Below are 22,215 nucleotides of genomic sequence, written 5' to 3' on the forward strand. Positions count from 1 at the left end.
GAGCCTCACCAGCTGATTTGTAGGACAGGCTTTAAGTGGCAGAGCCACTGAACCAAAAGGTGAAGAGTAGCCTTCAATAGAATGTACATCTATTTTTGTAGAAGCTTTATTTTAACAAATAAATATATTGAAACAGATAAAAAGGCAGTGCCATCTCTTGTGACTTGCTCAAAGTCAAGCACAAGTGTTTGTCATCACTCGAGTGTTTCATCAGGGCTGTCACAGTTAATCTGTAAACTTGGACCCCCTCAACTTGGGTGTGTCTGTGTCTTAAAACAATCACTGCTCCCTATTTATGCTTAGTATTTAAAATACATTCCAGTTAATTCATGTTCTATTGCTGTTGTTGACTCTGCTCCTTCATAAATACAAATCATGAGTGTATTTGTGATGAACAAAGACTGGTTTAAAGTAAGGCTTGAGCTCACCCAGCAGAATAGTTCAAAGTGGTAGTTCAATAATTCAAAATGATGATGGCAGCTGGAATGTGAAAAAAAGAAAAGTGATCAGGAAAAAGGAAAGTAATGTAGTATTTCATATAATATTAAACAGTAAAATGATCATTTTTTAAGAGGAATAGACTGYGAAATACAAAGATTAACACACAGCTGTCACTAGGATATTGTTGAATGGAATYTACCCTAACTATTTATTTTATTATTCTTTTATCCTTGGATTTCTCTATATGGAAACCACCATCTTGTCTATTAGTACTTATTGGATGTGTCTATTAGTCTTACTGGATTGTCTATTAGTACTTATTTTGTGAGTGTTTCCAAATGAGTGCTTTTCATGGAGGGGTGGTGCAAATGTTTTAAATGTCAGTATTAGCATTAGGATTACTCAGTTTTGTGTGGTGAATTTAACTTTACATTTTCCTGGGTCTGGTCACTCTGAAGGGCTGTTCCTACCAGCAGCTGACAGCATTATTTACCAATTATAATACTATATATTATAATTATAAATTAATTATAACATCCATATATGCATATTGACTTCAAATTAACTTTTTACAGCAGAGCCTTCAGAAAGGCTGACAGTTWTAGGAAATCACTGCTAAAATGTCCCGGCATGAGTGCCAGAACTGACAGATCTGGGCTCCAGGACATGGGATGAATTATCAGTGCAGGAAAACACCCTTCATAATCAATTACAGACAATTACACACTGCTCTAGCAGCTGAGTTTGCCACATGGCATTTCAAGATTCCAGCRAAGATTTGTTTGTTTTAAATGCTCTGCTGCTTAGAAATGCTTGTAAGGCATTAACTGAGGGCTGATTAAACCCAGTGCCTTGGCCAGAGGGAGGAGATGGAGTTTAAATGGGGGTGGAATCGTGGGGTGATGGGTACAGAGGGCTTTTTTTCCCCCCTCTCCAGAGCAGATATGGAGCTGGAGGTCTGACCTGGTCTGTTCTCCCCTCTGAAAGCACAAAGAAAGCACACAGGGAATGTTTTCTGGCAGAGCTCTGYCTTCCTGTTGAGGTTAACACGTGCCATAATGGCCCTTTCAGTGCTCTGCTCCCTTCAAGCTGACTTTTGCCTTTCTTTCCTTAATTAAGCACTCAAAACACCTCCCTAGAGCAGTGTCATCACTTAAAACGGGTGTCCCCACCCTGAGTGATCCCTGAGGTGTCACATTCACCTGCACCAGGTGAGGGATGGAGAGCAGAGCAGTGGCTGCTGGAAAAAGGCATTTTGTGTGCTCAAATGTAGATTAAAGCTGTGTCTGCTGACCTTGGAATAGGTAGGATTTTCCTCACTTTTTCATACTGAGCTCTAAGGCAGTGAAAAAAAGGTGCTTGAGGGAGGAGATCAAAGGTTAATTCTTTATTATTGCAGGAAAGGGGAAAGGCCATTTTCAAACAGAAAATCTCCCCCAGCCACAGGCCAGGCTGGGTTGGCTTCATCTTTTCTGGAGCAGGTTTTTATAGCCCTTGAGCTCCTGTAACTCCTTGTACTGCTCCAGTTAATCCATCAGGAGAATATTCCCTGGGAGTACAGTCCATTTGTCTTCTCCCAGACACGGAGTAGTTCTCCTCTGGATTTCTCATCATTCCTATCCACGTTAATGCACTTTGGTTACCTCCAGCAGCTCTGGCCCATCACACTGTTCTTCTGTGAAGCAAACATGTGCAGTGGTGTTAAAAGGGAAACTGGCAGAGCCTTTAATCTGATTTTTTTTCTATACATTATTGCTATTTAACCTCTGTGTTTAAAATGCATCAGCAGAGTATTTCAGTTTATTGCAAGTTTACATTTATGGGCTTTAACCATGCTAAGGTGAGTGTGAAAAATAGTGAAAAGATGGAACTCTGGAAGCAATCCAAGCAGTATCCAATACAATAATTGTATTCATGAGAAAAAAAAAAAAAAAGAGAGATCCCAGAGCATTTTGGACCTTTTCTGATACATTAGATAAATTTTGTAGCTTCACTTCTGTGATATCCCTTGGAAACAGTGGCTTTAATGGTAAAGACAGGCATGAAAGTAAAAGCAATGTTAATTAATAAAGAATGTAAGAATCAAGACTTGAAATAAAGYTCTTGGTGGAATGACTGGAGAATARTAAGTGGATTTTGGAAATACGGGGGAAGTGGTCATAGAGTATGGATAGGTTTGTGGTGAGAGATGAAAAAATGGAAGCCAGAAATAACAGAAAAATGGGATTCAGGAAAATAGGGCTTGGGGCAGAGGAGCTGCTCTATTGGAAATTTGCACATTCCTTTGAGCTGATTCATTTCATGAAGAATTGCTTTCAAACTGTAATGAAATAATGAAAATGAGAAAAAAAAATCATCAGATCAGATTTGAGCCCTGGTTCTCCTGCGCTGGGGTCCAGCAGTGAGCTCCCCTCTGCAGGCTGGGCGTGGCAGCATCCCTCACTCAGGACTGAATTCTGTGCTCATTCACTGATTTATTTACAGCTCCACTGTTCTCTACTGTACTCATAGTACTCCTCTGTATCCCAAGTGGCCACTGGATTTATTTTCCTAGAGGAACGTGCCAGGTACTTACATTTGCTGAAAGTAAATAYTAACATTGTGATGGTGGGATGAATGAGGGGGAAGCTGCCCACCTTTCTTTTTTGAATGGTGGCCTTGTGTTTGTGCAGCTTTACTCTCTCATTCCATGGACACCACATCTTGCATGCAGGAGCTGTTTCTGATACCAGGAAAGGTCTGTCAGCTGCAGATCTGGTTACAAAGATGAATTTTTTTATAGCAATCCTTTCCCCATGAAACMTCTTTCCACTGTTGATCGCTGGTATTGCAAAGATGCCTTTTCTAATCGAGTTTTAAGATCTGCAGCCTGGTGACATTTTACATAAGCAAACCTGGTGTGAAAGTTGATCCTCATCCAGGTGATGAGGATGTAGGTACTCTGGTGCTCCAGCTGGGTCCAAGAGGAGCCTCCTGCTCCTCCTGGTGTGAGGATGRTTCTGTGGAGCATCCTTCAGCCCAGCTTGGCCATTGGATTTGGGCTTTGTCTGAAGAGAGGGGAGGATTCACACTGTGGAGGGGAAGACTGGCAATACAAGCATTTAAATTTTGTGTCAGAAGTCACTTGAAACTCTGAGGTCAGCAGATATCAGGCTTGAGGGAAGAGCCTTTCAGAAGATTGACACCCAAAAAAGTTTTTTTACATGGATGGAACAGCTGTTTCCTTTTTCCAAAACATTTATCAATGAGTATCTTTGATACTCTTGAGGAAAAGATTGGGGCTGATGAGAAATCACACTCCAGCGTTTCRAAACTGAGTTATTTTTAGGAGCTCTTCCCCACATTTCCTGTAGAGTCTTTAGCAAAGAATGTAGTTAATTGAAAACTAAAGGAGTGTGATAGCTTTTTGATGCTTTCAATATTGGGTGCTTGGAAAATAGAGAATGATAGAATCATATAGGTTGGAAAAGACCTGTGAGATCATAGAGTCCAAATGGAAATCCTGCCAAKGCCACCACTAAACCATGTCCCAATGCCTGGCAGTCCATCCMCTGAAGGAGCTGTTCCTGATATCCAATCCARACCTCCCCTGGAGGCCWTTKYCCCTTGTGCTATTGCCTTTTCTTTGGGAGAAGAGATGGAGCCCTCCTGGCTGTGTGCTGGTTTGGGAAGAGACCTGGGAGTGGAAGAAGAGAATGTACTGATCACCTCTGCCCCTGGTGTAAGATACCCACTTGATGTCTGAGGGTAGCGATGTAAATACTGACAGTTGATTAAAAAAAAAATCTGAATGTGATAAATAAAAATACCTTTTGAGGGAGTGCATTTAAAACTTAGGTKGTTTTTGAGCTGTGGGCCAGACTTAGAGTCAGTATTTCAGGGGGGCTAAATGTGAGAGCAGAGCACCAGAATCTCGATTGGAGTTTCAACCACTTCCTCATACCACAGTTCTGAGCTGGCTTGCTCTCAGGTACTGCTGGTTTCCAGATTTTTGGGCCAAGATTACATCTCCATCTTCTTTCTCCTTGTTGCATCTTGCATTGCAACTGCAGGTGTCGGCCGACTCGAGCTCGTCCATGAACTCCAACACGCCCCTGGTGAGGATCACCACCCGCCTCTCCTCCACTGCTGATGCCCCCATGCTGGCAGGAGTGTCAGAGTATGAGCTGCCAGAGGACCCCAAATGGGAATTCCCAAGGGATAAGTACGTGCCTGCTTCCTCTGACCCCGCTCCTGCATGTCTGGATAACCTGACACAGTTAGGAGGAGGCTGCATCTTTCCCAATTTCTCCCAGGGTTTCTCTGGTTTAAAGAAAAATCTCAGTTACCTTGGTTAAATAGGAACTAAATTTTTCTCCCTGTTGTTCTGATTATATTTTCAGATTTCTTGCAGGTTTTCAGATATTCTACTCAAATGTAGCTCCTCTGTTAAGAGAAGATTTAGGAAAATTGGGTATGATCTAGACTGGGAAAAGTATTCACATACAAGCATTGAAGGGCAGTTGAGATTTCCCCAAGCRATACCTCTGAACATTAAACCATGTTTCTTAGTGTTCTACTTAATTGGTTAATATTTAAAAAGCAGGTAATCCCATGTCATGTAGAATACAGAAAAAAGTCTAGATTATGCTATTAGACAGTTTTTTTTCTTTTTGCCTGTTCCCTGGTTAGGACTTGGTGTTGATTTTRTATTAACATGTATTAATGGATATGATTATTTTTAATTTAAGGGAACATTTTGCATGTTGTGTGCATGTATGTGCAACTTCTATGGCTTGGAAATATTAAGTTTCAAGCAGAGCATGCTGAATTTGGATATATTCAAATTCATGTGGCTGCATAATATTCTCTTCAAAGTCTGTTGGCAAACATGAATGAGCTTTTGAATAATCTAATTAAAACTGTAGCCATATTTCTGAATATAAAAAAGACATGAAAAAGGGAGGGAAGGTAACACAGATAGAACCATGATTATTTATTGGAGTTAATGATAACTTTGAGAAGTCTTCAGGTGTCTTTGAGAAAATAACAGGTTTTATCATGGACATTTCTCTTTGGAAGTTCAGGGTTCTAACTTTTGAGTAGAAGTGTGATTTTGAACCTTGTGACAACTGTTCTGGAAATTATTTTATTGATTTAGCTGAAAACCRGAGTGAAAGGCTGTAATTGCCACCTGCAGCATTCTGGTCAACAGTGGGGGCCTGTGTGTGTGTGCTCCTGTCAGCCTCTGCCCTGGGGGGATTCACCAAATGCGGAAAATTTTAGAGTTGCTAAACATTTAAACCCAGTGTTCRGCACAAATGTAGGTGGAGCAGATCTGCAATGAAAGGAGGCTTTTTAGAGGCAGTTTATGGGGCTGGGGGGCAGCAGGCACACAATGAGGGGTTTGTTCCTTTGGTCCTAGCAGGGCAATAGCACATAAATTAACCAGTTTCCAATGCAAATGTTTGTTCTCTGCCAAGACCCTAAATTCAGTTTGAGCTCTGGAGAAAGCGCAGGATGACCTCAGCCTAGCATATGCTGCCCTTCAGTCTTTGCACCTTTTTAAACTAGCATTTGCTTTAGAAACCAATCCCAAACAGCTCGAGGAGTTCTCACCAAGTCAGAGCYCACATGTGGCAGGGGGAGCTGGCTGCCCTCTTGCTGTCCTCTGTCCTAGCAGATGAGGGGGGTTTCAGATCACTTTTTCCCAGTCTAACACTTCTGCTGATGGTGTGACAGCCTCTCCCTGTCCTTCATGGTGGAAGATGGATGTTGATGCTTTCACAAATGAGTCCCTGCATCTCTGATATCTGTGAAATCCTCCTGCTGACCATGGAAAGTCAGGTCCTTAAGAGTTCATTAATGAAAATGCTTACCTGAAAATGCCCCCTATATGGGATAACATTATCAGCATCACCTTTCCTGATTCCTGTCACCTCCTGCTGCTGGATGTTATGTGGTATTCTCTACAATTAAAGGAGCCCCTAAGCCAGACTTTGGGAACCAAAAAGATTTTGCCCAGAGGCTTTGAAGYTTCATTTTAATTTCATCTCTCTCCTCACAGAGCTGAGATGGACATCTCTGTGTCTCTCTGTTAACCTGAGCAGGTTTTGCAGCCAGGAAGATGCTCCACAGGATGCATTCTGCAGAGCCCACTGAGTGGCTGCTCCCTTTAGGAGGGTTTGGTGTTGGTGCTGTGATTACAGCTGAGTTTTTTGGCCCCAATATCTGCTTTCCCTCTCTGATTACAGCTGAGTTTTTTGGCCCCAATATCTGCTTCCCCTCTCTGAGCACAGCCCAGATGCTGGGGACAGGAGGCACCTTCTGGTCCCCTCAGCCAAGGCTCTTGTGGCTGCAGAGATGCTGCAATCCAGCAACTGTGCTGGACTCTGTGTGGCTGAATTTTCCTTTCCTCTCCTTGCATTGTGTCCAAATGAAGATGAGCAGCCACGTTAGAGTGACAGGAGAAGCTGGCTCCCAAATTCCAGCCAAGGTCTGATGCTCCTGGAGAGCTCTGTYCCTCCACACTGTGTGTCCCCAAAGCCTTGAGGGAGCTCAAAAGCTGGGTTCAGTGCCTGACGTGCCTTTCTGAGATTCTCTCTCCACCATCTTTGAGAAAACACGCTCTGGCTTGGGGAAACCATCACACACCGGGGCTTTATTGGCTCCGTGTGATGAGCCCCTGGTGCCACAGCAGGTGTTGGAAGGGTTTTTTTTTTTTCTGTTTATCCCTGGGCTTTCCCTGRCTGCATCCCTGCAGCAGATGCTGTGTGTTAATGTGCTGTTTGCACCTCCAGGCTGACTCTGGGCAAACCCCTGGGTGAAGGCTGCTTTGGCCAGGTGGTCATGGCTGAAGCMGTGGGCATTGACAAGGACAGGCCCAAGGAAGCAGTGACCGTGGCAGTGAAGATGTTGAAAGGTAGGAAAATTGKKTGRTTGGGGATCAGMAGGGGCAATATGACAGTTCTGATCYRCAGAAATTTCTTTTKTGSYGTCTGAGCTCTGTTGTYRTTGTGKKGGGGTCAGAGAGCACATAGCTGACCTGAGCCTTCAGCAGGCTGGGGTGTAAATCTGCACCCTGGACAGCCTGTTTATCTTCAGCATATTTGGAGCCAGGAGATGTATGAGCATCGTGTGGGTCTCTCTGCTTTTGGTTTATTTCRTGTCAGAGGCTATCCTTGTGTAGATCTGAACCTGTTCAGTCCAGGTGCTTGGTGCCTGTTTATTTTGCTTTTATTGTAAGGTTAGTTTGCAGGAAAGCTATTGGAGGTTTGATAGGTAAGGACAGCTTTTTATGTCTGATATTGCTGTACTGCCTCTTCACATGTAACACTGAGGAGTTCGGTGTTATGTGGAGTTTCAGTCCACAAGGAGGCTGAAAATGTTTTTTGTTAAGACATAATAAATTATGAGCTGTGCAAACTGAAAAATCCCATATTCTGCATTTTGAGTCATACAACTTAAACCTTACTGGAGCTCAGGGTGGCACAATAAAAAAATACAAACTGAACCTGTGTTTTCTGCAGATGATGCCACAGAAAAAGATCTGTCTGACCTGGTGTCAGAGATGGAGATGATGAAGATGATTGGGAAGCATAAAAACATCATCAATCTTCTTGGAGCCTGTACCCAGGATGGTGAGTAGAGAAAAGAAAGTAAACCAGGGCTTTCCAACAGGTCCGTGAAAGTCTCATTAATCATAATTTTTCAAGAGGTTTTAAGGAAGCAGTCATGCCGTGATAGGATTTTTAGGTATTTCTCTAGCTTAACAGCAATATTTTAACTTCTGTTTCTCATTATAGTTGCAGCCTCAATATGAGAAAGGGCCCTGTATCATATGAGAGCTCTCTAATCCCTTGCTGTAAGGAACAAATGACCTTTTGCAGGGCCTTTACCAYGTCTGCTGTTCTGAATTGTCAGCCCTGCTTTCAGAGAACTTGCACCCCACGAGTTGGAAACGAGCACTTTTCCTCCTGGAAAAGCTAATTATGTCGCATAAAGTGATGCAGAGTGCTGTAAAACTCTGGAAATTTAAAAAAAAAATTTAGGAAGCACTTTCCCTTAGTTTTGAGATACAGTGGTTTTTGATTGAAAATGTTTGTTTTTTAGTACATGGCGTGGTCTGAAAGGAATTGGGGCAGGCTTTAGGTACTTTAAGCCACTCATTGTAGCTGTGCCACTCTCCTGCTGTGGAGCTTTGGGCAGTCACTTCCCCATATCCAAACCTTTTTATTTATTTTTTTTTTTTCAAGCGGTGCTTACTGCTTTCCCATTTTACCGATTCAGTTAATTTTTTAGACAGCTTTTCTTCCATCCAAACCCTTTTACCCTGGGAGCTGACCCTGCCTGTGTTCACCCCCAGGTCCTCTCTATGTGATCGTGGAGTACGCCTCCAAGGGGAACCTGCGCGAGTATTTGCGCGCCCGCCGCCCGCCGGGCATGGAGTACTCCTTCGACATCAACAGGGTGCCCGAGGAGCAGATGACCTTCAAGGACCTGGTGTCCTGCACCTACCAGCTGGCACGAGGCATGGAGTACCTGGCATCCCAAAAAGTAGGTGGAACTTGGCAAATACTGCACTGTCCCGGTTTGATTTTTGTCTTCRCTGCACTCAAAATTAATYTGTTGCATTGKTYCCYGAGGCCATAATTTGCATCAGATGCTCAGCAGGATTCAAAATCTGATWAAATATTCATGTGGGCAACAGGAARCTCCCAARGTATAAACCCAGAGTTTCTAAAAGTCCTTCTGGAGAGGTTTTACCTTTCTACGTTGTAAGGCRTAAGGCAATTCCTGATCACCAAGAGCAAGGACGGTATTTTTCCCAAGAATATGTTTATTCCTTYTSTAYTTCCTCACTTTSTCTAAACTTCTGCTCACTRATGTGATCGTGGTCTGATCTGACACAGTAATTCCTACAGCTCTAACCAGGATGGATATTCAGTAATTAAATATCTTGTGRTGTGCAAAAGGAGGAAAGGAACAAAGCACTCCAGGCCRAGGTCAGAAAATCCCTGTGAGATTTATTCTAGATTGTCTTGTTTATGTTCAAGAATTTCCCAGGAGAAGGAGCTGTGTCAAACAGGTTGCATGGTCCACGCTCCTGCAGATCGCTGGGAAAATTCATGCATTTCAGCTTTTTCATCTTTGTTTAGCAAWATTGCCAAAAGGAGGCCCAGAGTGGGTCATTTAAAGTAAATACWGTGCAGTTTGAGCCCATAAGCACAGGTGGTCACTTGATTACACAMTTCACATTTCTCCACCCATGAGGCAGCAAGCTCCGTTTGCCTTCTGTTTCCAGTCAAACCAACCAAATCCTTTCACATAGTGATGGAAAACAAATGAATTCAGTGGCTGAAAGGATTTACAGAATAAGAGCAGGCAGAGCTGAGAAAACACCATGGCAAAAATAGTGGGCAGAAGAGGCAAAAAGAAATGGAGTGTATCAGTCACCTATATTATGCATTTTACTTAAAACTKGTGTTTTCAGGAGAGTGAGCTTGTTAAAAGAATTTATTTATCCTGTCATGTCCCAAGACACTGACTTCTAAAACCTGCCTTCAAACAATTCTTTTTAACCAGCATTCTGATTAAATTATAGTTATAAAACCTTAAATAGCCCTAACTCTGTAAACACACTGTGGTTTAGTGGACGAGGAGTCCTGGATGCCCTGGGTGGTGTTTGGACCCAAAGGCTGGACCAGAGCAGCAGATACCAATGATAAATATTTCCTGTAGGGTGTGGAGTGGGTTAGTGGGATTTGTACCGATTTCCACTCTGTCCACTCCCAAGTATGGAGCTGTTTTCAACCAAAGACCAGGGCTGCGTGTAACCCTCCATTCCTGTTGCGTGGAGTCATGATTTTGTTATTGTTTTTTCTACCCTGGTGGAGGAGAGAGGGAATCCAGGTTTAATTTTGCCTTTATTCTTTTTTTTTTTTGGAGCAGTAAATCTTAGCGCAGCAGGGTTGGCAGGGTGATGTGTGTGGCACAGCTCTTGTGATGGAGRAAAGCAGGGGTATTGATTAGGTGCCACACCTCAGGATCTCTCTGAGATGAATGAAATGCTTGCCTGGCTGGGAGCCACGTCCCAGGAAAACAGAGCTGATATGAAAGGAAAACATTAATTTTCTGATTGGCAATCTTGAGAGCGAGTGTGCTCCTGAGGAGCTCCCAAGTGCTGCTGTGGGACACTCCCAGGAGCCACTGCAGCCTTTTTCGTTTGCTAAAACTTGGATTGGAGCTGTGCTGAGCTGGACAGAATGTGAGGCAGAGGGAGAGCAGAGTGGAGCTGTGCATTCTGCTGCTCCATGTATCCCACACTTCTGTTTGTGCTTCACCCCTTAGGGGATCCTTTAACTGAGCTGGGGCAGTGAGAGCTGCTCTTCCCATGGTGCTCCCATCCATTCCCTTCCTGAGCCATGGGAAGGGCAGTGTTCTTGTTATCTCAATCCAGTGAGTGGCTCACTTAGACTTAAGTAAAGGAAAATAATGGTAAAGGTGATGTTTGTTTGCCTTACCAGAAGTTTTATAATAATAAATTAWTATTATGCCTTACAAGCAGCTGTGCTTAGAAGCAGAATCCCAAGTTCCAGAGTTGGATGGGCAGTTTTTAAAAGCAGGAAGCTTGGCCTGTGTCGTTTCTGTCCCCACAGTGTTGCTGATGCTGAGTTAGAGCCCTGATGGGATGCTGAAATCACAGCCTGGTGTCTGCTCCTGTGCACTGAAGYAGGAGCAGGCTTTTCCTGGCATTCMCCAGTGAGGAGCAGAAACTTTCCAGGTTCATTTTGCCCCTGTGGGATGAGATTTCAGCAGGTTGCTGGGGCAAGTTGCAGTGCAAGGAGGAAACTGGCTGTTGGTGGTTTTTTTTGTAGTGTGTCTGTGCATGCTCTGAAATAATAAAACATACAACATCGAGAGTAATCCAAAACTGAGGAGGAGAAAAAAAATCTAACTTGAAAATACATAAAATWTCCTGATGGGATTCCAAATACAGTATTTCTTACCATACCTCCATTGCCACCTTATGTCAAGGGTGATAAGGCTTTTTGAGCACAGAAGAATATCCAGAGCAGCCACATAGTCCCATCAGTGTCAGGAGAATGCTGACATGAAGGAAACATCTCTCAGGAGATATGTGTGGTTTCAGTATCAAAGCTTTCTTAAAACAAATGGCCAAACCCTGGTTGTTTTGGACTTTTTTCTTTTCCTTTTCATAATTACATTTTTATAGTCTCATGGTTGAAGTGATTGTACACCCTAGACATCTAATAGACAATTTTATTAATATCTTTAACATTAAAAATGGTTGCACTGATCCAGACTGGCTGTCAGGTTTTAATTTTAATGAGACAATATAATTCAGGAGAAGCAACACAATGAAAATGTTTATTCACAGCTTTGTAGTAAATGTGTGGCTTTCCCTTTGTGGCTTGTCCTTTAGGTTWAAATCTATAAAGGAGGTTTAGTTATGGTGTTGAAGCACTTCCACTTCTGCAGCAGTTTATTTCAGTGGGCTCTTTTTTTTTTYYTYCYTTTTTTTTTTMCAGTGCATCCATCGAGACTTGGCTGCAAGAAATGTTTTGGTAACCGAAAACAAYGTCATGAAAATAGCAGACTTTGGTTTAGCCAGAGACATCAACAATATAGATTATTATAAAAAGACTACTAATGTAAGTGGATGGTTTTCTGATCTCTGGCAACAAGTGTTTCTTTCAGTGATTTATTTCAGAGCTGTGGTTGTAAACTTAATGGGTTTCTTGTACAGCAGCCTCACTTTTCATCCCAGACTAAAAGCAGGGATCAAGGACATAAACATYTCTGTCCCCTCTTATGGTGACAGTTAAACAGATAAGCAAAGAGGCTGCATATTGTAGGATTAGAAATGCTTAAATGCAAGAACTTTTTTTTTTATTGTGTCCCTGACTCGGCCACTTGAAATAAGTGAAAATATTCCTGTTGATTCCAGCTGGTTTAGCTTCCAGCCCAGGATCTTGAAAAACACTGTACAAACAATGCCAGCAATAACCACAACAAAAWTCCTGTTTGTGTGGTGATGTCACGTTCAGCCTTCTGCCTGTGCCTGTTCTCATCTTGTTAGGGACATGTTCTGCTGGTGATCTCAAAGTGGGGCTAGAGACTGAGAAAATTCATTTGTACTCCCCACACTGTCAATTTTGCTGCTTAACCTGTACCAAACCAAGAAGACAAAACATTTTGGATACAGCATTGATGTCTGGTTTGAACCCCTTACACCTTACCAGGAAATCTCAAGATCCTGCTCAGCTGCACTTGGGTTTTGGTGGGAACTCTGCAGAACTCTTTGAGTTCTACAGATTTTATATGTATAAATATGACTTATCATTAACAATCATGTTAAGTGGCTTATTTATGAAAATCACCAAGYGATTTGTGGCATTTTAATGGTGATRTCTGCCTCCTTCCAAAAGCCAGAAGCACCATGCACAGCAGCACTGGAGGGAATTGAACCTTCCTCATATCAGACTCAGTGCAGTTCCTGGGCTCTGTGTGCAAAGCCACTGGCAGCTCTGACTGTGAGCTTTGGGTCACTGCAAAAGGGACAGGAAAACAAAATTCTTGCATTTAGTGATGAATATATTTTTGCAGGCAAGCCTGTTTTTTGGAAGTTTATTAATTGTGAGGTTTTTTTGTTTTTAAAGGGCCATAGCACAATGATACTTTYGGTTTTGATCTGCTTATTCTATCATTCTCCTTTAAAGCAGTCTGGGAAACTTTTGGGAGCTGTCAATGATTTTAAACTTATCTTGTCTCCCTACTTCAGCCCATTTTACTATTTTCTCACTGAAAACGTTAAAGGTAGATTATGAGGTGGCTTCCATTAGCAGACTGCTGTCTGAGTATTGACCAATGTTTAAAAGAAAAAAAAAATGATGCTGAAATCRTCCTGTAAACTGCTGCCATTTTAATTTCTCTTCCTTTCCCCTCCAAACTCACAGGGACGGCTTCCAGTAAAGTGGATGGCTCCAGAAGCTCTGTTTGACAGAGTTTACACACATCAAAGTGATGTGTAAGTGGCTGATTTCAATGGGGTTTTGGRGGTGGGCAGGAGAGGGGTTTGTTTTGCTTTGTGTTTGTTAAAGTTTGGGGTATTTCAAACATGTTTTGCTGTTGTGCTTTACCTTTAAGAGTTTTTCATTCTGTTTCACCTATTAATAGATGGAACAGGGCTCGCCCTTAGAAAGTGAGGATTTTATGGTAGACTGCTAACCAGTGCTCTGTTACTAATCTGCCCAGCTTCAAAGCACATGAAAGGTGGAAAATGCTGAACTCCTTCTGTCACTGCGGAAGTTTCCCCCCTTGAACTTATTTACGGATGTGCAGCTACAAAGAGTCTATCTAATTTGCTTGCCTTTTGACATACTCTGGACTTCCTTCAGATTTTTAAAAAAAAAGGAGAGAAAAGAAAGAAGAAAAAGAGAGGAAAAAAATTCCTGAAAACTTCTTATAAAAATCTGTGCTGAGATTCGGTGTAATAAAACATAGGCTGGGCATGCTGGAAAAGTTTTCTCTGATTTTTCAGAAGAATTGTTGCTTCCCAGCAGTACTTCACTTGCAATAGGAAATCATTGGACTCTGACACTTCAAAAATCTTTTAATGTGTGTACAGAGCCTCTGGCTGATGCAATGCTCAGGGTTTATTCTGCTTCCTATTACAGTCCTGTGTGCACTGTGCTGTAAGTAGAGTGTATTTCTTGTGGAATGCAGATGAACAGGCTGTTTTTTCTTTCTCCAAGAGAAGCTGTTAACTGTAAAGGGCTGGATGCTTCCCAGCAGAGGTGCAAGAGGTTATGCATGTCAGTGCAGGGTTAAAAAGGAAAAGGGCAGGATGGAGAAAATAAAAAGAATCTCCTCTTTTTTTTTAACCTGGGTGCACTTTCCAAGCTGTTCTCTCCTTGAGAAAACCATTTACTGAGGCGTTTCCTGCAATCTTTMCATCATTTACAAAGGAAACGATACACACAGGTTAAGGGTGGATCAAACTTGTGTTTTAAAATAACATCTTGGCAAAATATTTAAGTGAATGTGAAGTAAACCACTTGGCTGGCTCAGGGCTGAGAGTCARTCTGAGCTCCTCACAGCCAGGGAGCACGAGGATTTCAATGCTGGGACTTGGAGGCTCTTGGCCCCATGGTGGCTTTGAAGATGGCTAAAGATAATATTATTGTGTGTGCAAACAGTTTACTGAAATCCCTTGTTGCAGGGCTGGGGGAGCTGCAGAGGAGCTGGGGAGCTGCTGCAGGCTCTGTGCTGGTGCTCACCTGGCAGAGCTGCCAGCCAGACAGGATGAGGCAGGAAAACAGCCTTAAAATCATCCCCCTTCATTTCCTAGCAGAAGTGAGCAACAAAAGGAAAAAAAAAAAAAAAAGGCAGGGTGATGCAAAATATTTTTGTTTTGAGCAGTCTTGCTTTTTCCAAAATATCCTGCCACATAATTGCACCCCAGCTGAGCTGTGAGGGCTCTGTAAGTCATTAAAATGTGAAGATGCAGTGCTGGGCAGTAGCCCCYGGGTGCTCAGAGCATGCCAGACAAAGCCAGAGAGGGTTTGGGAACATTCTGGGCTCAGTCCCCATTCTGTGTGCTGTCCATCCCACATCCCTGTCCTGTCCAGGCAGACAGACCTGGACACAAGCTGGTTTAACCATTTAAGATTGGAATTCTCTGTTTTCAGCAGCCAGGCAGGCCTGCTAATGCAAGTTTTCTGTTTGATTTGCAGTTGGTCATTTGGTGTGCTCATGTGGGAGATCTTCACCTTAGGAGGGTCACCCTACCCAGGAATCCCCGTGGAGGAACTTTTTAAGCTGCTTAAAGAAGGGCACCGGATGGATAAACCTGCCAACTGCACCAACGAACTGTAAGAAGCCTGCTTGGCTGTGCCAGGGCTGGAAATTCTGAATTCAGTACTGAATTCAGGGTTTTGATGGAGAATCAAACCCTTTCAGAAGCGCTGGACTAAAATTGTGGCTATTTGTGAGGGTGTAGATATGTAGAGAAAAGGTATGGGAAAGATTTCAGGAAACGTTTGGCAGAGGAAGCTGCTTTGCACTCCCTGCTGTGATCCTATTGCAGAAAGAAGAAATCACCACAAGCCAGGCTCTGTCAGTGTTTTTACACCCCTATTTGTTTGGTTTCAATGTTATTAATGTGGCAATTCATAAATGGTGCACATACCACTAATCAAACGTAAGGTACATGAGGCTGCTTCTGTACACATCAAAATACATCTGGGAACTTGTGTGTTAGCAGAGCATTATCTCCTGGAGATGGGGGGAGTGTGAACTCTGATATTTCAGTATAGACCCTAATTAATTTGATTTTTTCCCCATTTTAATTTCTTCAAAGGCCACAATCCTCAACATGCAAAAAATATTGACATGTGTAAATTAATACCTTGAAATTGCTGAGAAGGGCACAGAATTGAGCCCACAAAAGGTGATTTATTTCAGCAAGGGAGAGGCAGGAGTAGAAATCCCCTCAGAGGGCAGGGAGTTGCCCAGGTTTGGGGTTTAGTGGTCCTTGAGCAGAGTTTGTGTGCTCTCTGCTCTCTTGAGGAGGGCAGTGCTGCCTGTGCTCGAGGAGCTTTGTGAGGAGGACGCGTGATTTTAATTAAACCGAGCAATTTGCGTTTTTCTTGCAGCTATATGATGATGAGAGATTGCTGGCATGCCGTGCCTTCTCACAGACCCACTTTCAAACAGCTGGTGGAGGACTTGGATCGGATCCTCACTCTCACAACTAATGAGGTAGGTAAATTGTTCCTCCCCAGAAGCTGCTGGTCGGGACAAACGGTTCAGGAGACGGATGGAATTTTTGCAATTATGAAATCCTGCTCGAGTTCCCTTCTCGTTCTGTTTGTCATTGTCCTCTGAGGTTACACGCAACTGAACTGCATCCTATGAAATCCTCAGTCTCCTGCCATTATGCCTTGAATTATGTAACTCAAAAAGAAACACATCTTTGAGGAGTTTTTGTTTATTTCTCGCTGCATCTCTGGGTATTTTCAGCACAGCATCGTCCAGGGGCTGCGTGTGGCACGTTGTTTGTGTTCTTGCACGTGAAAGAGGGTCCTGGAGCTCATGGTGGTTCTCATTTGCCAGCTCAGTTTCATTCCCAGCCACGATAATGTAGGTCAGAAGAGGAGAAATCGTCAATGGCAGATTTCAGATGCTGTGTGAGAGTGAATTAGGTTCGGTGAAATAGCTCTCTGCAGAGGGAGCGAGGGCCCACGGGGGATGTGCAAACAGCCATCCAATTATCCAAAGGTCCTGCCTAGCACTGCGTCAGGTTGGGCTGTGTGAGTGCAGAAAGGCTTTATTTGAAGAGGTCTGAGATATTATTAGTTTTAGCCAGGAACACGCTGATTAGGGGTATTCACACAGGAATCAGTCCTCTTATCGCTAAACCACATGCACCTTTGAGGAAAGTCACAAGTTGATTCTTTTGGTGGAAATTCCTCATGAGAGAAGGCACTTGGTGTCCCAGAAACATTCTGCAAACTCCTATTGCTTCTGAAAAATGGAATGTTTAACAGGAGCAAAAAAAAAAAATAACAAAGCAGTTACACAGGAAAGTTGCAACRACTTGATTTGACCATTTCAGAACAAGATTTTTGTATTTGTCATTGTTTCTTTGTAGGAGAAAATGGTATTTGACTCACTTTATGAGCTCATAAATGTGTGGCTCCCCAACATTGTGTTCTAATTTTGTTGAATTGTCAGAGAAATTAAAAATGGATTGTGCAGCAGATTTAGGAAAGCCTGTATACAGGAGAACCTGAGTAAAGAGATGGCATTTTTTATGATTATTGTTTGGTTAGTAGGTCTGGTTGAAAAAGATTCTTTGGCTTCAGTGGCAGCTATAAATTTATCTGGGTTCCGTTTTTAAGGCTTACTCCAAAAAGTGGCATCTCCTGGGCTGGCTCAGAGGTGGGGCAGGAATATCCTTTCCCTATGGAGTCAYGGATGTGGCTCCGTGTCCTGTTCCCATTTTCACCTTATCTGCCTGCATCTTTCCCTGCCTGATTTATATAAGATTTCACAAGAGCAGTCAGAGGTGGGCTGGCTGCCACTGCAGAGCGTGGGGTGGCTTGGGCTGGATGTGTGTTTGCAGATTCAAGAGGGAGGTTCTGGGCTGCCATTCGAGCCTGGGAAGGGATATCGCTTTCTCTTTCGTGCGTGTGTTGAAGCGTCGTGCCTTCCCCATCCTGTACTGCTCACAGACCTGGAATGATCTCAAAGTTAACCTGAAAAGGCCTTTAGGGTTATGTAAATTACTTTAGACTGGAATCATAGGAAAAACGGCTGGAAAATGGTTAGGAACGCGTCCAGTGCATGTGACGGGCCTGTGGCAGGGCCCGCTATACGTTTGTCATTCCTGACAGATGTTTATGTAACTTGTCCTTACAGATCTCCACTGCTGCATTTCGGCATCGCCCCCTGACAGCCTGTTGCTTTGTTTTCCTAATCTCTGATCTTTCAACRTCAGATATTGCTTTTGTCCTATTTACCCTGGACACAGAAAGCAAATTATCCCGCTTGTCTTCGCAGCGCGTTTCGCGTTCCCGAACGCTCGTAGTCATCTCGGTGTCTCCTGAGAACTCCAGCGTGTCCTGTTCTCCTCCACAGCTTTTGAGATCCCTGATTTTGTGTAATATGGGTGGTTTTCCTGAAGTGCAGGTCCTTCAGGCTTCAGTGTGACAGTGTCTCTGATTGTCCTTTCCCCCTGGCCCATTCCCTTTCCCCCCAGAATCACACTGGGCACTGGGTCAGCCTGGTTTACCCCACAGCTCAGTTTGCTGGGGCAGCCAATGATCCTTTCTGCATTTGTGCAAGTCAAGATTTCTGCTTAAATAGTAATGTCTTGCTCTTCTCCATATTGAACCATCACTTGTTGCATTTTTAATGGATTTTCTTGTTTTTTTCCCCCCCAAAAGACTCTCATTCCCATATTTCTGTGAGCCACACGAGCAGATGTGTTGTTTCATCAACACCAGGAACCAACCTTGGTTCTTACACCCCTTTATGTGACTCTGGCCACTAGCCTGGAATAAGTTAGTGAGARGATAAGAATCCTATCTTCAGTACTGAATTCATCTCTGAGTTATATTTAATGCAATGAGCCAYGTCTGGTAGCCCCTGGGAAAACCCTGTTTCTTCACATACTGGGATCCTTTCCTCTTCTATCTGTTTAGAAAATGTCTGATTGTTTCTGCTCGTGCAGGACTGATTTGCTAATCYATAAATATGTATCAGGATTGCCCCTGTGGATTTTTCAAAACTCTGGGCGTCCATGTAATCAGTAATCAATAGCTCCAAACTCCCTTCTTTTGCTCGCTATTGTGTTTTCCAGCATTTCAAAACTTGCATTCCACACCCTCCTTTTAAAATGGTGACCATTTTTTTAACTAGAAGATGGTAATGATGGAATCTCTGACTTGAAAAAGAAATGTTAGCCAAAAGAACTAAATTACCCCAAACCTAAGCACAGCAGCATAAAATACTGACTGAGGTGGAAGACTTGTCTCGTCAGTACGATCATAACTTGTGGTTTAGCAAATGAAGAGATTGCGTTTAAATGAATGCAGCTGCCTTTAGAAGTTGAAAGAGAAGGAACATTTSAAGGGGAAAAAGAACTTTATTCTCTTGCCAAAACTGTTGTTTCTAGCAAAAGAGCTTTAACCCAAAACTTGGATTCAGCAGATGATATTTCCTTTTTTAATGACTGCTTTGGTCGTGGCTACTCTGGGACGCACAGCACACAAATATGTGGTGTAAAAAACCCGAATCGTGTGAATTTGATTTTGTTTTYCTTTCAGATCTTTTTTGCACGTATGCCACTGCATGTTGAAACACAAATTTAATATCACAGAATATAAAACAGATATTCAAAGTGACCAAAGGAATACAAAGTTGGAAGCGTCGCTCCCTCTCCAAATCACTACCATGTGCTAAAGAAAAATGGTTCCATTTAGGATGAAGTTTCATTTTTATCATTGCGAGTGAAAAGTCCTCTTTTGATGTGGTTGCCATGTTTATYCCCACTGACACAGCTAATGCTGGTGATGTTGGACTTCAGAAAATACCGTGTGATTGGCTTGGTTTTTCTTTCTCTATCCGAGCTCCTTGTTTTATGAGGTATTTAGGCAACGAGGCACTTTTGAATGCAGTTGGTTTTCAGAAGTGCGCGTCACTCCCGAGCCGTTCCTTCCCAAAATCCGAGCGGCGGTGACGTGTTACTGTCAGCTCTGCTCATTGTCTAAAAATGGATTTTATTCCTCCACAGGAGTATCTGGACCTCAGTGGACCTCTGGAGCAGTATTCCCCCAGTTACCCCGACACCAGGAGCTCGTGTTCCTCGGGGGACGACTCCGTATTCTCTCCTGATCCGATGCCTTAYGAACCTTGTCTCCCCAAGTACCAGCACATGAACGGCAGCGTGAAAACATGAAAAAAAAACCCAAATGGGGGAACAGAGAGGCAAGAGCATCAAGCTACCTACAGTATGCAAAGCAAAAGCTTTTCTCCAGGACCTTAATGTTTCTGCTTGTACATAGGAGATGTGGAAAAGTAAAAAGAAGAAACGGTGGGGGAAAAAAAAAAAGCCCATCTTGGAGGAAAGCGGTCGGAACTTACAGATTCTCTTCACTTGCAACTTTTAAATGTTCCCAAGAAAGAAGAATGTTTATGAGCTGTGTCTAGCTACCCATTGCTATCAGTTTTCTGGCTTCCTGTGAGCTGCAACAGACTTTGTTTGTACAATGGACCARTTGGACTTGAGGCAAACTCTGGGTTCTGCCTTTCTTGTGTATTTTGTAATATTTGGAGAAAATATATGTTGGCACACACTTACAGAGCACAAATGCAGTATATAGGTGCTGGATGTATGTAAATATATTCAAAAATATGTATAAATATATATTATATATATTTACAATGAATTATTTTTTGTATTGATTTAAAAAATGGATGTCCCAATCCACCTAGCAAATTAGTCTCTTTTTTAACAGCTATTTGCTAAATGCTGTTCTTACACAGAATTTCTTAATTTTCACCATCCAGAGGTGGAAAATACTTTGCTTTCAGGGAAAATGGTATATCATTAATTTATTAACTAATTGGTAATGTACAAAACAGTTAATCGTTTATAGGGTTGTTGTGTTTTTGTAATTTAAATGGCATTTCTATGCAGGCAGCACAGAGGACTAGTAGATATATTGCTCAGACTTTACTAGTTTTCAGATCTTTAAGAGAAGAAATATTTACAGTATATAACTAATTTGGGGGAATTAAACTTTTGATTTATTTGTGTTTTAAAAACTGCAGTGTYGGATGATTATTCTTACCAAAACCAAATCCTTTAACAAGAAAGTCTTTTATTCTCCATACCTGTCACTTTAACAATTTAACCCCTTTAGCAAGATTTCCCATGGCCAAAAAGCAGAGTCATTCCATTCCAAAACAAAAAAAAAATTAAAAGAACATTTTAAAGAAGGTTCTTAAAGTAAGGAAAGACATGAGTTTGTCTATAACCACAGCAGAACATGCTGCTCTAAAAGGAGCTGAGCTTCTACCCTGAGCTGCACATGCATTGAATTATCTGCAATTCTCTTGCCTCAGTTGGATAATAGGTTCCAGACCTTTTGGCCTGGAGATTTTTGCCTTTAAGACTATCCCTCTATTGTAACTTAAGTTAAAAAGAGAGAAGTTGTTTATAATGACAGCTTGCCATAGGAATATCAGCATCTTTTTAGGGGATTAATTCATGCTGACTCCAGTATTTCCTTCTGAACCATTCCATAACAGTAGGTATAGCACTGGCCTCTGCTAGAATATCACTGTTGTTTGTATTTTTTTTTTTTTTTTAAAAAGATGTTTTTTTTTTTGATATGAGCGTTTCTGGAGTTCAGACGTGTTCTCTTCCGATCTTTTTTTTTTTTTTTTTTTTTTTTTACAGAATCTTGTATTTTTACTTCCAGAACACACATTGAAGCGGCCATGGAATATGAATGCAAATTACACTGTTTTATGTGGTGGTGTGTTTTTGTTTTTTTTTAAATGTTTTTGGTTTTTTTTTTTAATTGGGTAAAATAAGTATTAAAATCTGTTAACTTTTGTACTGACAATAAAATGTTTCTACAGATATTAATGTTAAAATTACAAAATAAATGTCATGCAGCTTATTTTTCCTAATCCTTTGTGTCATACAAAATGGTTTCCTGTACATCAAGTGATGGCACACATCCAGAAAAGCTTCCTTTAGACCTTATCATAGATCCTATATTACAAAGCAATCCTTTCAGGGATAATGCTTTTGCCTCTCTCTTGTAAAATATCTGCTCATGAATAGCTTGAGTTGAGTAAACATGGACAATCTTTGGTGGAAATGGCTTGAAGTGTTCATAATGTAGAGCTAAAGTATGTTCTCTTTTTATTTAGGCTGCATCCTTTAATTAGTGAGGTTTCTGAGTAATTCTGGAGTGGCTGGAGGAYCATTTGCATGGGAGATTAAAAAAAMCCCAACATAACAGATGGAAAGGGACGTCACAGAGAGAGTATAAAAGTTTTTTATTGGATTTTTTTAACTTGGAAACGGAAGGAAGACACACCAAAATACTCTGTGCTTGAGACAGAAATGGGAACTCTGTGGTCACATTGCTGCAGGTTGGCCTGGAGAGGGATGTTGGATGGGATCTCCACCACGTGCTGGAGAAATGCTCCAGACACCAAACTGCTCCTTGGTTCCTTTTTTCCCTC

General features: G+C 42.2%; 1 protein-coding gene across 10 annotated transcripts in view; it reads left to right on the plus strand.

Annotated features, from left to right (window-relative positions):
- The window catches only part of FGFR2 (fibroblast growth factor receptor 2), a 76,773-nt gene extending 55,454 nt beyond the window's left edge, over window positions 1–21,319 (plus strand). For all 10 annotated transcript variants that reach the window (XM_057381164.1, XM_057381162.1, XM_057381158.1 and 7 more), the window contains 9 exons: window positions 4,494–4,645; window positions 7,221–7,342; window positions 7,950–8,060; window positions 8,786–8,976; window positions 11,973–12,095; window positions 13,401–13,471; window positions 15,180–15,317; window positions 16,101–16,206; window positions 19,745–21,319. In XM_057381164.1, the coding sequence (XP_057237147.1) occupies window positions 4,494–4,645; window positions 7,221–7,342; window positions 7,950–8,060; window positions 8,786–8,976; window positions 11,973–12,095; window positions 13,401–13,471; window positions 15,180–15,317; window positions 16,101–16,206; window positions 19,745–19,909 (1,179 nt within the window). In that variant the 3' untranslated portion in view covers window positions 19,910–21,319. The remainder of the gene's footprint in view (window positions 1–4,493; window positions 4,646–7,220; window positions 7,343–7,949; window positions 8,061–8,785; window positions 8,977–11,972; window positions 12,096–13,400; window positions 13,472–15,179; window positions 15,318–16,100; window positions 16,207–19,744) is intronic.
- The last annotated feature ends 896 nt before the right edge of the window (window positions 21,320–22,215 follow it).

This window comes from Malurus melanocephalus, unplaced genomic scaffold (assembly GCF_030028575.1).
Source record: "Malurus melanocephalus ecotype Western Australia unplaced genomic scaffold, MMel_1.1 scaffold_494, whole genome shotgun sequence".
In the NCBI taxonomy this organism is placed as follows: Eukaryota; Metazoa; Chordata; class Aves; order Passeriformes; family Maluridae; genus Malurus; species Malurus melanocephalus.